At 38.2% G+C, this 14957-nt stretch overlaps 4 protein-coding genes across 5 annotated transcripts; 1 reads left to right on the top strand and 3 right to left on the bottom strand.

Moving 5' to 3' along the window:
- Positions 1-1751: 1751 nt before the first annotated feature.
- Positions 1752-6043, top strand: LOC125192940 (mediator of RNA polymerase II transcription subunit 15a-like). Of its 2 annotated transcripts, XM_048090617.1 has the most exons (10): positions 1752-1799; positions 1879-2089; positions 2422-2477; positions 2558-2632; positions 2733-3098; positions 3156-3953; positions 4047-4316; positions 4396-4581; positions 4654-4742; positions 4838-6043. In XM_048090617.1, exons 1-10 carry the CDS (start codon positions 1794-1796, stop codon positions 5049-5051), a joined length of 2271 nt encoding a protein of 756 aa, XP_047946574.1. In that variant the 5' UTR covers positions 1752-1793; the 3' UTR covers positions 5052-6043. The 2 variants fall into 2 exon arrangements, with proteins under 2 accessions (XP_047946574.1, XP_047946573.1); XM_048090616.1 differs by having other exon boundaries at positions 2733-3953.
- On the bottom strand, positions 5170-5862 carry LOC125192941 (Werner syndrome ATP-dependent helicase-like). The gene has a single exon (XM_048090618.1). It carries the CDS (start codon positions 5860-5862, stop codon positions 5236-5238), a length of 627 nt encoding a protein of 208 aa, XP_047946575.1. The 3' UTR covers positions 5170-5235.
- A 3633-nt stretch (positions 6044-9676) lies between the features above and the next one.
- LOC125192118 (Werner Syndrome-like exonuclease) lies at positions 9677-10499 on the bottom strand. Its single transcript, XM_048089579.1, has one exon. It carries the CDS (start codon positions 10470-10472, stop codon positions 9810-9812), a length of 663 nt encoding a protein of 220 aa, XP_047945536.1. The 5' UTR covers positions 10473-10499; the 3' UTR covers positions 9677-9809.
- Positions 10500-12017: 1518 nt separating this feature from the next.
- Positions 12018-14738, bottom strand: LOC125191616 (phosphatidylinositol 4-kinase gamma 8-like). Its single transcript, XM_048089009.1, has 4 exons — positions 14621-14738; positions 14174-14217; positions 14017-14082; positions 12018-13878 (listed from the first exon to the last, which is right to left on the bottom strand). The coding sequence occupies exon 4, from the start codon at positions 13778-13780 to the stop codon at positions 12164-12166; it is 1617 nt and encodes a 538-aa protein (XP_047944966.1). The 5' UTR covers positions 13781-13878; positions 14017-14082; positions 14174-14217; positions 14621-14738; the 3' UTR covers positions 12018-12163.
- Between the last annotated feature and the right edge of the window lie 219 nt (positions 14739-14957).

Here is a 14957-nt window from a genome sequence, read left to right on the forward strand (position 1 = left end):
GTATTGTCAAATTTAATGTTTGACTAATGCATAATCGACTTTAGTATATCGAGCTTAATTTCCTACATATTCAAAGCATATGTAATATAATTGTGCGTGTATATATTTTTTAACATAAATACATCCAATTTAATTTAATCATGGTATTCCAAACAATACAATATATTCACATAATTTCTTTTTATAACAAATAAAGTATTCTTGTAGTTCTAAATTTTAATGATCAGTAGTTGTTCGAGAAAATATATTTTAAATGTAGTATAATTTAATATTTTCAGTGATTTTTTTGGACTTTCAATACTAGTACTACTATAATTCATACTACTTGAATTTGTTCAACACAAAAAGTAAAAAAAGAGTTGAACAAGTTAATTCTCCTTGTACCGTGATAACAATTAGGTGTCTTAATTAGCTTAAATTGTATATTAGTTAACTACTAACTAAGCCCAGTATGAATAACATTGCCTTAATTTCACCATATTTAGTTAACTACAAAGCCCAGTATAAATAACATTGCCTTAATTTCACCTTATTTACCGTCAATTTCTTAATAAATTGGATTACAGTAGGATTTAAAACGCGTCCTGATTGATGTAAGTGTAACGCATCCGTTATTTCTCTCTTTTGATTCCCCATTTATCTTGCCGCTTACATTATGATCTTCGATTTTCTGTACAAAAAACCTCGAATAATCATTGTTTTTTAGCCTTGGACGCAAATTTTTGTTTGATTGGATCGGAATTAGTTTGAAACGATGGATGAAATCATACCGAAATCAGATGGATTTGATGAATGGGTGAAAGAGCTCTTGCCCGATGCCGCACCTGAAATTGGGTGAGCGCTGTTTGATTGAAAAAAAAGGGTTTCCTTTTGCATGCATAATTACCTCTTTTTTTCTGTATATTTCTTTTGAATTAATACATGTTGATTTCTTATCTAATCTAGAAATTGAGTCGACGATCATGATTTTACAATTGAATCGCGCTCGTCTGAGTTGCAATTACGTCTCCGTTGATGAATCTTTTTTTTTCTTTTTCTTTTTTTAGGGTTTTTTAATCTTAAATCTATATTTAATTCTATATATTTTCCTCGTTTCACGATTGTTAATCACACCAAATGATTTGTCTCATGTTTCTCTCTCTGTCGATCGAGTCATAACTCGTGATATATATACGATGATTTGTTGAATTAAGGTCTGGTGTGGTTCTGAGTTAGTTGTTTTTCCAAATGAAGCTACCATTCTTTTAGTAATAGCTTTGAATAAAGTTGGACTAATCTTGATGACTAATTTAGTGAACTCCTTTTCTGTCATGTAATGAGTAATGAAGGAATTCGGGTTGAGAATTTTTGTCGGTGAAGACACGAAACCATTAATGGTTCTATGTGGGAGAGGGCGAGAGAGATTGCGTTTGATGATTCAGTTAAACATATTTTTATAAAGGTTGACTATGTTTTAATTTCGTTTTCGTTTTGCCATTACCAGCAGCATGTGGCAGCAACAGGAGCACACATCAGGTAACATCGAAAATACATGAAAATTTAATTGTCATTTATTGCTTTGTTGTTTGTCATCGAAAATACACAAATTTGTTGATAGCTAACACCAAGTCAATTCGTTCACTTTGTTGTTTGTCATATCCAGTTTGATTTTTCGTTCACTTTCTTTCCGAGCTTCAATTCGAAACCACTAATAGGTTTCTGCTGCATCAGTCAAAGCTGAGAGACCAAATACTTCTCAATTATCTGTGGATTCTCAAGCTTACCCGAGAAATCTGAATCAACAACATCAGCTAATGCAGGTCTTTTTTTTTGGTACAATGTAGCTCTCTATTTTGTTCAAAAGTATTTTAATATGTATTTACAGCTGTTCTATTTCAGCATACATCAGCTGGATTCAATTCAACTCACCTGATGGAAAAAAGCGAACAGGAGCCATTGCACAAGTTCTTGGAACCAAAAAGTGGCATGGTTCTTGAACGTGCACATTCCAGATTACAGATGCCTTCTCTTTACATGTCTCAGAATCTAACAATGCCCATGGCAGATCAACTTAAGCCGCAAAATCAGACACCTCTTGGTGCTTTGCATGGTATGTCTGAATCTTGTTGTAAGGACATGGTTGATTGTGTATATAATATAGGTTGTGATTCATGAAAGAAAGCGACATATGACTTATGTTAAACTAATGGGGATGCTTTCTTTGGTCTTTACATTTAATTCTAACAGCTATTGCAATTTCATTAACTTTCCTGTTTTTGGGGTGTTTTCTTTCAGTTCAATATAGCGTTCTTCCAAAAAAAAAAACTCTGTAATAAAAAAAAGGCCCTAGCATGGTTTGTGTCATTGATTTAAGGTACAAGGTGCATTTCTGCATCATTTGAATGTATCTGTCTAATGAGATGAAGTTGTCTCCTTATTCAGCATCAGAATCAACTTCTCAAGTCGACATGGAATGGTTTAATTCTGCATATCAGAAGGTAATTTCATAACATATACAAACTTACTTCGACTTTGTTGAATTCTACATTATCAGTAACTGCTTTGAAATCTTCCACAGATTATTCAGCTCAAGGACATGTATCTATCTCAATTTCTCATGTTACACCACAAAATGCAAGAACTGAAACGTCAGGTATCCACTTTATAAACCGCGGTAAAATGTCAATGCTAACTTTACATTTTTTTCATTCGAGAATGTTTACTGATGTCGCCTCAAATGACTTCTTTGTTAGGCAACCGATGCTGAGATGGTAAACAAATGGGAAAAGAACAGATGTGTTATTGAAAGGAAAATCAGACTTCTCAACATTTCTAAACCAGATCTCTTACACATGAAGAGGGAAAGAATAACTCAGATGCTGAATGAGGTAATGAGATATGTTTCTCAGCTTCAACCGAGGAATCCTCTGTACTCGAAGCAGACTCATCATGTCGAGCCATCTGGTAATCATATGGAAGCACCTCAGATTCAGCAAAGAGAAAACCCACTTCATTTCAATAGTTTACACCAGTCTCTGATAAGGCCAGGAGGGACTCCATGCTTGCCACAAAGCTCGTTGAGTTCATTAAACGTAGGCTCATCAGCAGGAGTACACAAGGTAGATGCTTCATCGAACATGAACTCCTACCAGTATAATCTCATGAGACCTATGCAGCCATGGGCCCCACAGGGAAGCGTGGCTCCAACCGCAAGGAAAGGAGCCTCTCAAGCAGCATTCGATGCGAGGGCTCTTAGAATGTTGCTCCATCCATCGAGTGGAGTTTCTCAATACAATAATTTGGGTGCTTCACAGCATCAGCCTGTCACCTCAACAAGGAATATGTTTAACTCATTGGACTACTCCATGAGTCCTATGGCTCAGGTGCCTCTCACGATGCCTCCTCTGCAGAATAACCAACAAGATCAAGCTATGAAGAGGCAGAAAATGAAGCAGCCTCTGCAGCAGTTGATTAATGAGAAAAATAAGCCGCAGATGCTACAAAAAAGAAACGAGGATACAAAATTGAGACGTTTTGTAGGATTCAACCAAAAATGGTCTTCTGTACTACCACCAAGTTCCTCTCCGTATGCAATGTCTCCCCAAAATTCACAACAATCTTCCCCACAGTTTGAGATTAAGGAATTATCTTCCAAGTTTTCCAAATCAGCAACACCATCATTATCTTCTGCCTCTCCATCTGCTCTTCCGTCTCCCTTGACTCCGATGACCCCCTTGACTCCGTCTTCTGTGCCGGCAGATTGTGTGATGAGTCCATTGCTTGAAGAAAGTAGCAAATTAGCCAAGAATCCCGTTGCGGCATCTCAGCCCCCTTTGCAAGACACAAACCGTAACCAACTTGTGACGGACACACAAAAATCAACAAAGTCTTGCTTGCACAGGGAATCTCTTTCTTCCGGTGCCAAGCAGCCATTAAAGGCTAAAGGAGATCCGCTGAAGCGCTTGATTGAAGTGGTGAGTTCAATCTGTCTTAAATTCGTATAGTATAAGTATGTTTGATCACTGTCAAATTACGTTACTAAAATTTGCGTCGCTTATACATTGAAGGTGAAGTCGGTGTCATCCAAAGCGCTGAATGCTACTGTCAGGGATATCAATGCCGTCACCACTTTAACTGATAGGGTGGCGGGAAACTTTGCCCGAGGTAAAGCTAAAAAAATAATATTCTACGACTTGGCTGATGACATAGTCAGCTGTTGTGACGAAGGTGACATGAAGTCAGGGATGAAGCGTGAACTGGACGCCCTGGCTTCGGATGATTTTAGAATGGACACCGAGCTCTATGCAATGGGTAGTATAAAGAGACTGAAAACCGAGGTAACTAATAACCTATGCTGCTGTATGTATATCATAACACAGCCCTCTTTCACATCAATATTTTTGATGATTGTGACAGACTAACTATCAGTTACTGGAAGAGATCAAAGAGATTAACAAGAAGCTTATTGAGGTGGTGGTGGATGTGATGATTCCAGAGGGTGTTTCTAGGCTAGGATCAGATGAAGGTACACTCATCAGATGCTCGTATATACCGGTTGGATTATCAGGGAACATGAAGATCTCGAATACCTCAAAATTTATGGTAATGATTTAAAAATTTCTCAAACTCTTCACCCAAACTACTGTGTGCTGATTTTCTTATTCAATTTGACAGTTTCCTACCCTGCTTCTTGATATGCTTGTTTCTGCTGATTATCCGACTTCGTCTCCTTGTGTAATGGAGAAGGATCCTTCTGGCTCCTGGTGAGATACTGATCCAATCTATGTAAAGTTGGAAGATAGGAGATGAGATAAGATAAGATTGATAAATTGATGCCTCTATTGATTTTGGTTTGCAGTGATGGAGAAGAAGGCAGATATATGTGGATGAAGGCGAAGTCGAATTTGATTTTATCCCTCAGAAATCTCCCTCAGCCCATGTCGGTTAAAGACGTGGCTGAAGCCTGGCACTTATGTGCTCGGGAAGTATTTCACGAGCTCGCGGACCATACCGGAGGAGGTAGCTTCAGTTCGACCTACGGCAAGTGGGAAAGCTGTGCCGTTGCTGTCTAGCTATGTCGCATTGTAAATAACTCCAGTTGTCCGTCATTAATGGTCTCAATTTGCCATTTTTGGTCACCCTTGAATAATTGTCTCATTTCCATTAACCATATCTCAATCACATTATAAATTTGGCTCCAAAATGATTTAGATTTTGCATTATTATAAAATTCAAATCACAAGGCTTGAATTGAAATCATGACCTAACAAGAGCAGCAGTCAAAACCCTACCAATCTCAAAACTTACATAGGCGTCAATGCAAGCATAGTGGACTTGATCCGCCGTGAGGCGCCGGTTATCCCATCGGCTTCTGGTCACTGATTTCGGCTTCTCCATCTCTTTCCCAAGCACAAATCGCGCCATATTCTTCAATCCGGCGTTCTTCAGCTCCTTCATTTTATACACCTCCGCCGCCAATTTCCCCAAATCAACCGTCTTCGCACCGTATCCGATTCTGTGATCCCGCTCTAGTTTTCTGACATCGGATTTGACTCCAATTCCGGCGAAATTGTGGTCGGAGTAGGAGAGAAATTGAATGAGGTGGACGGGGAAGTAGGGCGAGTGGATGAGCTGGTAGATGAGGCAGCAGCGGCCGACGCAAAGCTGGAGTGTGGCGGCGGGGTTCTGTTCGCCGCGGTTGTAGTTTGGGCGCCACTCGATGTCGAGGCCGACGGTGAGGCGATGGCCGTAGAGGGAGCTCACGTCGCGGATCCACTGGGAGACGGCGGCGGGGTCGCGCGTGACGGTGGTATAAACGACGTCGCCGGAGAAGGCGACATTATAAGAGGCGGAGGGCTGCTCGCAGTGGCAGTGGATGGCCATCTGAATTGATTTATGGTAGGAACAATTTCGGCGCTTCGTTACTGATAAATCTACTCAAGAATTATTAGTAGAAATTATAATTTGCAAATTTGTTTGAGTGATCAATAGTGGTAGTAGACTAGTAGTACTAATATGAAATTATAAATGTATCTTATGTTTCATTTGATACCTAGTTAATTAATTCTATAAAAATAGGAGTAGAATTATTTTTCCATTTTTGTGCAAATGTAATACTCCCTCCGTCCCATTAAATATGCAATATTTGATTTTCGACACGTGATTTTATGTAGTGTTGTTTCGTGGGTTAATGAAAAAAGAGTAAAGTAAGCTAGATGAAAAATTCAATTTTTAGAAACGTTTCATTTTTAATGGGACAAACGAAAAAAGGAAAACATTTCATTTCTAATGGGACGGAGGAGTATTTCTTAGTCGGCATAAGATTTTAGGAATTGTTGGTTTAATGTGTTCAGTTGAAGAGATAAAAAGTGGATGTAAGTATTTTTTTTTGTCATGAAAGCAGGCAATGCCCGAACGAGGCTACATATTACCGATCATAAGAAATTCCTAACCTATCATGTAATAACCAAATAGCAAGGCCTTTAGGCGGCTGTTCAAGAACAGACACTCCTCTCTCGAAATTGTAAGCATGGTGTGACAAGAAATCTGCAGCAAAATTTCCTTCTCAATGCACATGTCTCACTGATGCCGAATCAAACTCTAGCAATAAGCTACTAATCTTTCCTACTATCGCACGACAGCTGACATTCACCTCAAATTTCCCTGTAATCATAGCGACAGCTACAAGATTATCGTTCTCTACCTCCAACATTCTTATTCCCAACGTTTTTGCAATTTCTAAACCATGAAAAATATATCAAATTTCAGCGAGAAGAATAGAACATACTCCGATGTTTGTGACAAACCCTTCTCTCCACTGTCCAGAAACATCACGGAAAAGTCCTCCCCCATATGCACGGCCGGTCCCCTTCTCTAAGAGCATCCACAATGGGGCGGAGGATGCGACGGACGATGCATCTTCTGCCCCTTAGTTCGCCACTGCAGCACCACGGACTAAGCACACATTATCCTCCACGGAGGATAGATCGTCCGCGGACTATGGCACGGAGGATGCATCGTCCGGCCTATCCTCCACCCCATTGTGGGGGGTACGAAAGATAGGCCAGACGATGCACACATTTTTTATTTTTATTTTTTTTGGTATTTTCTTCTATATATATCACCATTTTTTTACTTTATTTTACACCTTTTACTCCACTCTCTTCCCCATCTCAATTTCTCTCTAAATTCAATAATGAATTTCGAAGATTTTCATATTTGCAATCATAAAACATAAAAAATAAAAAATAAGTACCGACAATAGGATATGCCTTTAATTTGTGGTGTTTTTATATTTTTATTCTTGCTAATGGATATATTTGCAAATATAAAAAAATAGAATTAATGAATTTCCAAACATAAAAAATATATTTTTATTCTTGCTACTTAATTGATATACTGTAATTTGAACTTTCAATGAAATGAAGTTGTTTCTTTCAATTTTTGTAGTGTTTAAATATTCAAAATAATTATAATGCTTAGGGCGGGCTATAGTCCGCTCCATTGCAGGTGGAAGGGGTGGAAGATAAAATGCTGATGTGGCGGAGCATAGGGCGGGGCTTAGGGTGTCGCATCCTCCACCCCATTGTGAATGCCCTAAGGAAGCATCTGTTTTTCCAAAATGTCTTTATTTATTTAGAAACGGAGAGAGTACTATTTCAATAAATATACCATAAAATTTGATTGCAATACTAAGTAAAGCCAATGATATACTATTATACTCCTATGAAAAGAGAAATGATATGCTACATACCTTCTGTGGGCACCAGTCTCGTTTGACACACATTAAGCTATTCGTTTTAATTTATATACTAATTTGATTCTAATACGTTAAAAAATGTTATTGAAATTAGTATATTATGAGTAAAATAAGTTAGTAGAATGTGGAGCCTACTTACTATTTATGGTCAAAGTAAAACGTGACTTTTATTGGGGAACCACCTGAAATGGTAAAATGTGACTTTTATTGTGGGATCGGAGGTACTCCCTCTGTTCCGCGGTAGTTGAGTCATTTCTTTTTCCGCACTCGTTTTAATAAAATGATAATAAATAGTTAAAGTAAAGATATAGTACAGTAAGAGAGAGGATAATGTAGATAAGACTGTTCGTTGCATTATTCTCTCTCTTACTTTATTTTTTCTCCATTTTAACTATTTATTACTACCTCCGTCCCTCAAATTTTGACACAGTTTACTATTTTGGTCCGTCCCTGAAAATTTGACACACTTCACTTTTTACCATTTTTTGTAGTGGACCCCATATTCCACTAACTCATTCTCACTCACATTTTATTATAAAACTAATACTTTAAAAGTAGGACCCACATCCCACCAACTTTTCAACTCACTTTCCATTACATTTCTTAAAACCCGTGCCGAATCAAAATGTGTCAAAATTTTGGGGACGGAGATAGTATCATTTTTCTAAAACAAGTGTAGAAAATGAAATGACTCGACTACCATGGAACGAAAATATTTTTTTTTTTGTATTTTCATACAAATGTTAAGCGGAAAATCATAACATTAAATAACTATAGTAACGAACTCTTGGTGGAGACTCTGCATGATAAGTTTGACAGTACACAGTTCATATCAGACTATAATTGACACAGATTTTTTATTTTGGCATATTCACTTCATTTATTTATATTGTATGTACTGTTTAGTGCCAAAAATATGAACCTGCCATTTCTGGGAATAAATTATTTGTTGGAATGGTGTGATCGGCAAGGTCTTTTTACAAGATTAACTAATAATATAGGAGTATTTGTTTATATAGTGATTAACATATATACTTACTCCATTAAGGTTAGTAGGAGCATAACACTTATTCGCGAACGGACTAAAATGGAAAACGAAACTTCTATTCCCGAACAGAGGGAAGTACTTAGTTTCTATGCTTGCACATGCTAAACCGGTGAAATGAAAAAGAGAAATTGAGATGAAATGATTTAAATATTTTTAAAAGGGAATGAATCGAAGCTCATTTTATGATAGATAAAAATTTACCAAATTAGTACTGTATATAAAGTCACTAATTTTTGTTTACAGTCTAAAATCGAAAAATGTGACTATTGTCGTTGACGTACGGAATAATATACTGTATTATATTTATAGAAAATACTTCTTAGCGTTCACTATTAAATGTTTCATACTACTCCTACATTTCTTTTTTTACATGCCTATAGTTAGATATTTTATTTCGCTTTTATTATACCCTCTTTATTCCATTAGTGTTAGAACAATTTTTAAAACACTTTGTTGTTTCCAGTGTTATGTTGAAATAAAACTAGAAAAAGCTGGATTATTTTCATTTGGATAGAGAGAATATATATACTGGATAAAAATAAGACACATTTGGTATCTCATTTCTCGTTATAGATATATTGATATTTTTGGTATCTATGTTTGTGTTTCAAAATAAAAGTGTAATTAACTAAATGGTGAAGGCTCTGCATGGCTGAGTTGTACGGTGCTAAAGTGGCCAGTGCTACAGTTGGCGTCTGTAGCGAATAATACTGCAGAAAATTTGAGTGCAAGATTTTCCATTTTGGTATATTCCTTTCAACTGCATTTCGATTTTCAAAGTCGTTTCTACTTTCTACGCAGAGATCATCCTATTTAATTCAACAAGATCATGTCTATCTATAAATTCAAACCATTACAAAAGCATCTCACAACTTAAAACATACTCGTAATTTCACAAAATATGATAATTGCATATCAAAACCTAGAAATACGAACTAGCAGCGTTGGATCTACCAATGTTGAAGAACTGAGAAAAGCAAGCAACAGAGATAATAGCAGTAGTAATTAAGAAGGAAGGATGAGTTAATAGTAACCAAAGTGGTCAAAGTGACCAAGACCGAGAAGCCTCCCAATCTCAAACGACAAATACGCATCCACACACGCATACTTGACCTGCTCCGCCGTGAGCCGCGGCTGGTCCCACCGGCTCATCCTCACCGCATCCGGCTTCTCCGCCTCCTTCCCCATCACAACACTCGCCAACGTCTTCAAGCTCGCTCTCTCCAGCCCCTGCCTCCTGTTCCCGTACGCCTCCGCCGCCAGCCCCCGCAGATCCACATACCGCGCGCCGCCGCCGATCCCGTACTCTCTCTGCAGCTTCTCCAGATCCTGCTTGATTCCTACGCCGACGAATTCGATGTAGCAGTACTCGTCCGACAGAAACGTCGCCAGCGAATCGGGGATGCAATCGGAGTGCAGAATCTGGTACACCAGGCACCGATCGCGGACGCAGAGCTGCAGCGTGGCGGCGGGGTTCTGCTGAGAGGAGTAGCTTGGGCGCCACTCCACGTCCAGCCCGACGATCACGTCGGGGAGGTGGTACAGGTACTTGATGTCGTCGATCCAGTTGGTGACCACCGTGGAATTGGCGGTGACCGTCGTGTAGATCTCCTCCTCGAAGAATCGGACGTTGTAGGTTTGGTGTGTGTTAACGCGCATGGTGTTCGCTGTGATGGTGACCGCCATTGTTGGAATGTGGAGCTTCCTTTTTTCGATTTGCTTTGGATTTGGGGATTTGGAATGGCGACGATAGCTTTCTTTTATAGGGAGTACTAATTGAGAATTAGGGTTCAAGTGTCGTATACTGATATTTCCCCTTTAAAAATAATTCAAATTTCATATTCAGTTACCGGAGATTTGGCTTGTATAATTAATTTCATTACTTTTTTTTATTAGTTTTATATTTAGCTCCAATTTTAGTACCATCAGTATAAAGAAGTTCTACAGAAGAAAGGCAAGAATACAATTTTCTATACGGTTGTTTCATGTTTGTATGCAAATGTGCTTATTTATATCCTGTTTCTCTTCAAATTTTTGTTTCTAAATCTAAATATAAGAATTTGAGTATATTTATTTCTCTTTCAAAAAATAATTCCGATTAAGTTAGAGTTGATGAGAGGCAAACTTGGTATATTACCATAAAAGGTGAAAAATGAGCAAGAGTGTGTACTATGAGATGCTCTGATATTTTTCCCGATGAACAATTTCACTAACCATACAAACCAAAATAAATAACCAAATTACTAACTTATCCCAACATGGCTATGATAAAAAAAAAAAAATAGGAGAAATTTTTTTCCCCCCATCTTCCACGCCACAGTTTCATCTATTTCCACTCTAAATTTTCAAGAAATGTACTCCCTCCGTCCCCCATTAGGAGTCACACTTTGACCGGGCACGAGTTTTAAGAAATGTAAAGAAAAGTTGGTTGAAAAAGTTAGTGGAATGTGAGACCCATTTTTTATATTGGTTTTATAATAAAATATGAGTGAATTGAGTTAGTGGAATGTGGGACCTACTTACCATTTATGGTAAAAATGAAGTGTGACTCTTAATTGGGGACGGACCGAAATGGAAAAGTGTGACTCTTAATAGGGGACGGAGGGAGTATCAAAGAAGAAAGGAAGAAAAAGAGTAGCTATCTTAGGTTAGCAAGTTTAAAGTCTTGAATCTTAATCATTCAAGTCTTTTCGTTAATGTGTTGCATACTTATACATTACCGCAATGTGTGTATAAATTTAGTTTTGGCTAACTGCAAGAATATAAATCTTGATATTGCATGTTAGATCCAAGCTTGTTTAAGGATGAAAATGATGCTAATACGTGTTAAGATATACTATTTGATGATGAAATGCATGTTATAGTTGCTAGGATATGATCATCGGATAATTAACAAAATTTACTTATGCATGGTATACTAAGTATCAATATATAGCTCTTAATTTCAGATATTCTTTTTGTAGATGTAGGCTTTACAACTCTACTCACTCCACTACGAATTTGAACCTTGGATATTCTAATTAATTAACCATACTCTAATTTTTAATATTGCGTACACAATAAACTATCAAACTCTAAATCGACGAAAAAAATATCACAGAAAATTCGAAATTTAGAGGATGAAGTTTAAAGTAGTAGAGTCTTTGTGTCAAAAAAAATGAAGTTTATAAGGAAGATAGCAAATAGCAGAGAGTAGGAAATTGTAGAAAATGAAGAGAAAACAATACATATCATCTACATAGTCCAAAAGGGAAAAAGGATGACATGTTCTCAGTCATCTCCTTCCCCTCTCCTAACTGATATCCTATCTACGTCCTATAAATGTATGGTCTCATGGCATCGTTAGTACATTGTACACATAGTAGTTAAAATGCGGCTCAAAACTGACATGACAATCCCACCCTGTGCTTGGGCAGGTCCATTGACTTCCTCTCCTCGAAAGCCTTGGGCAAAAGCTTCTGAAAGATCCCCAAGAACGTCTGCCACTCTTCATCCTCCATTTCTCCTATACAGATGCATTGTCCATCACGGTTGTAGTTTGGCACCGAGCAACTCACACTCCTCATCAAGTTACCTCCTGTTGTTGATGGACTACTATCAACGTTGTTCTTGCCACAGTTGTCCAAGAGTGTGTTACTTAGAGGCATCTCTGGCGGATTAGCAAACTTTACCACCATTGATGGATGATTATCTTTTGTGGAAGTTTCAGGGATGTTTGATGCTTGGTCGAGGAAACCCTTGAGCTTGTCATCAAAACGGAACATTTTATCACCATCTTTTTCTTCAACTTGTTCTTGTTCAGGCTGCTTGTGATCATCACATTTGAGTGTGGAAATAACTCTATCATCAATTAGTGGTTTGTTCAATCTTGCCTTAGCATTTATGCATAGGTTCTCTAGTGTGCTCCAATTTTCGTCTCTTCCGTTGAAGCCTCTGGTCATCATCTCACCTATTTCAGCAAGACACAGCCCGTATGCAGCTGCTTGCTTCAAAAAAATGGTGCAAAGCACAAGAACACGAATGGATGACTCCCCAATTGAAGGAACCTCACTTCTCAGTGTCTCAGCATCTTTGTAGGGATCAAGCCTAGTTATGTAGTCAAGTTCAGCCTCGGAGAAAGGTATGGAGGCTTGTGGCCAGTGCAGCCACTCAAAATATGGATCATCAAGTGCTTCGGGTAAGCAGAAGCCATGATCTATGGGGATCAGCTCTGATGGCCTCGCTTGTCCATTCCTTACAAGGATGTTCCCTGCGTGCCTGTCAAGATTCATGAGCCTCACATCCAGTATACCTATGTGGTGCACACGTGTGACCGAGAAGCTTGAAGGCCCCAAATCCCCTGCGTCTGAATCGTGCTTTACATAACGTTGGAGGGATGCAATCTTGTGAATTGGGGTTGAGTCTGAAGCAGGGTTGTTTATATTGAACTTGACATGGGAAAATTTTACTAATGCTGTTGGTGGGACACCTGCAAAGCCGTCGTGGTCAAGGACATAAGCAGCTGACTCACGCAAGCCGGTTTCACCTATCCTAATGGAGCTTTTCATGCCAGGCTGGCCTAGCAAGCGGCCACCCAAGCCTTTTGGGTTGTTGAATGCAAGAGGCTCCTCATCTATAGGTTTTGCAACAGCTATGGTGTCGCCATTTTGAGCGCGTAGGAAGTATGCGCCTCCAAGCCCACTCGATGTTGGCTCAGGTTTGACACCAGAGGCCATGGCTATGGCAACTTCCACAACCATAGCCCGTACCCTTGGTGCAGCATGGCCTATGATGATCTCGATCTTTGAATTGGCGTCATGCAGGTCATCTCTAGCTGACGAAGAATTAGATAGGCACGGAGTGGAGAAGCTCTTGTGAATATTGGACAAGTCCAAGGATCGGTCGTTATTGAAGTCGAGCATCTTGTAGTCAAGTTGAGTGAAAGACTGGAGTCTGCATCTTGGTGTTCTTGTAAATGGCTTGAATCCATGACCATGATCAACGGCTACAGCCATCTTGAAGAGACGTGTGTATGCTATTATACATGCTAAGGGCTTCTTCTTAAGTGATTTATTTTGCGTTAGTCTGTCCTGGGAGATTAGGCATCACATTTCTGGAAAATAAAGAAATAGTATCACATTCAACTTCAATAGGTATACAATGCTTGTAGTTATGTATGACTAAAATGAATCAATTTCTTAATCTCTAGGTATTGATGATTAGTATGATACCATTATGGGATGGAGCTTACTTGACATTTGCACAGAAATAGTTGCAAAGTTCAACAATTAGAACCATGGTGCTAATCTCCGTACACCTACATAAATTGAAAGCATTCATTATAAACAAACACTAACTTTTAATGACAAACAAAACTTAATTGCAATGCATCCAAGATAGATACATACATTAGACCCTCCCTCGCTCCTCTGCTCAAGACTCGCCAAATGGACTGCACATTATGAAAATGAAAAACAATCTGAAACAATCCTTTCTTCAATAAATACATGCTATTAGAATGTTCATCTTCTTCCATTCACCAAAGTGTAAACATCGCTTTTATATAACAAAAAGCAACCAGAAAAGAAGAAAGCTGTGATTAAATTCAGATACAATATGTTATTTCCAACAAAAATGTTATTGTTATATACGGATTAGCTAGAAGGAGATTTACACTCACAACATGATAATGAATCAAAAATAATACAATTGGTCACATAAAAAAGGATCATCGCATCGAAATTGGTGACAATTGATCAAACAAAACAGTCAAGCAAATTTTCCAAAAAATGGGAAATCTATCAAAAAAATCAATTACACAAAGGAAAGCAAAACATAGAATATGGTGTATGTACCCTGAACACTTGTGAGGCATTCAGGGTGATGCAACGGCAACGGCAACGGCAACGGGAGAGCGCGAGAGCGGATTATTCCGTCACCGAAAAAAACCTCCTACCGGAAATTACAACAAATTCTTTTACGTTTTCATATAGGATTTGTTTATTTTTCCATTATATATAACCCAACCTTTTTTTCCTTTTCCTAAAGCTAGAGACCTCCGATGTTTTCGCTCGGCAGTTTTCTGTTTATGGACATGTTTGTATCTCTTCATTTCATTACACTCTTAAATCACCTTTTTTTGTTTTTAATCAAAGTTACTGCATTTTAGAACTCTAAAATAAATTAATTATG

The sequence above is a fragment of the Salvia hispanica genome, chromosome 6, assembly GCF_023119035.1.
Source record: "Salvia hispanica cultivar TCC Black 2014 chromosome 6, UniMelb_Shisp_WGS_1.0, whole genome shotgun sequence".
Classification (NCBI taxonomy): domain Eukaryota; kingdom Viridiplantae; phylum Streptophyta; class Magnoliopsida; order Lamiales; family Lamiaceae; genus Salvia; species Salvia hispanica.

What these genes read in the sequence shown, in the direction of transcription:
- LOC125192118 (XM_048089579.1), bottom strand. Translation starts at nt 10,472, where the DNA reads ATGGCGGTCACCATCACAGCGAACACCATGCGCGTTAACACACACCAA.
- LOC125192941 (XM_048090618.1), bottom strand. Translation starts at nt 5,862, where the DNA reads ATGGCCATCCACTGCCACTGCGAGCAGCCCTCCGCCTCTTATAATGTC.
- LOC125192940 (XM_048090616.1), top strand. An exon ending in ACCTCTTGGTGCTTTGCATG is followed by an intron (nt 2,090 to 2,421) that starts GTATGTCTGAAT and finishes CTCCTTATTCAG; the next exon opens with CATCAGAATCAACTTCTCAA. An exon ending in TTAATTCTGCATATCAGAAG is followed by an intron (nt 2,478 to 2,557) that starts GTAATTTCATAA and finishes AATCTTCCACAG; the next exon opens with ATTATTCAGCTCAAGGACAT.
- LOC125191616 (XM_048089009.1), bottom strand. Translation starts at nt 13,780, where the DNA reads ATGGCTGTAGCCGTTGATCATGGTCATGGATTCAAGCCATTTACAAGA.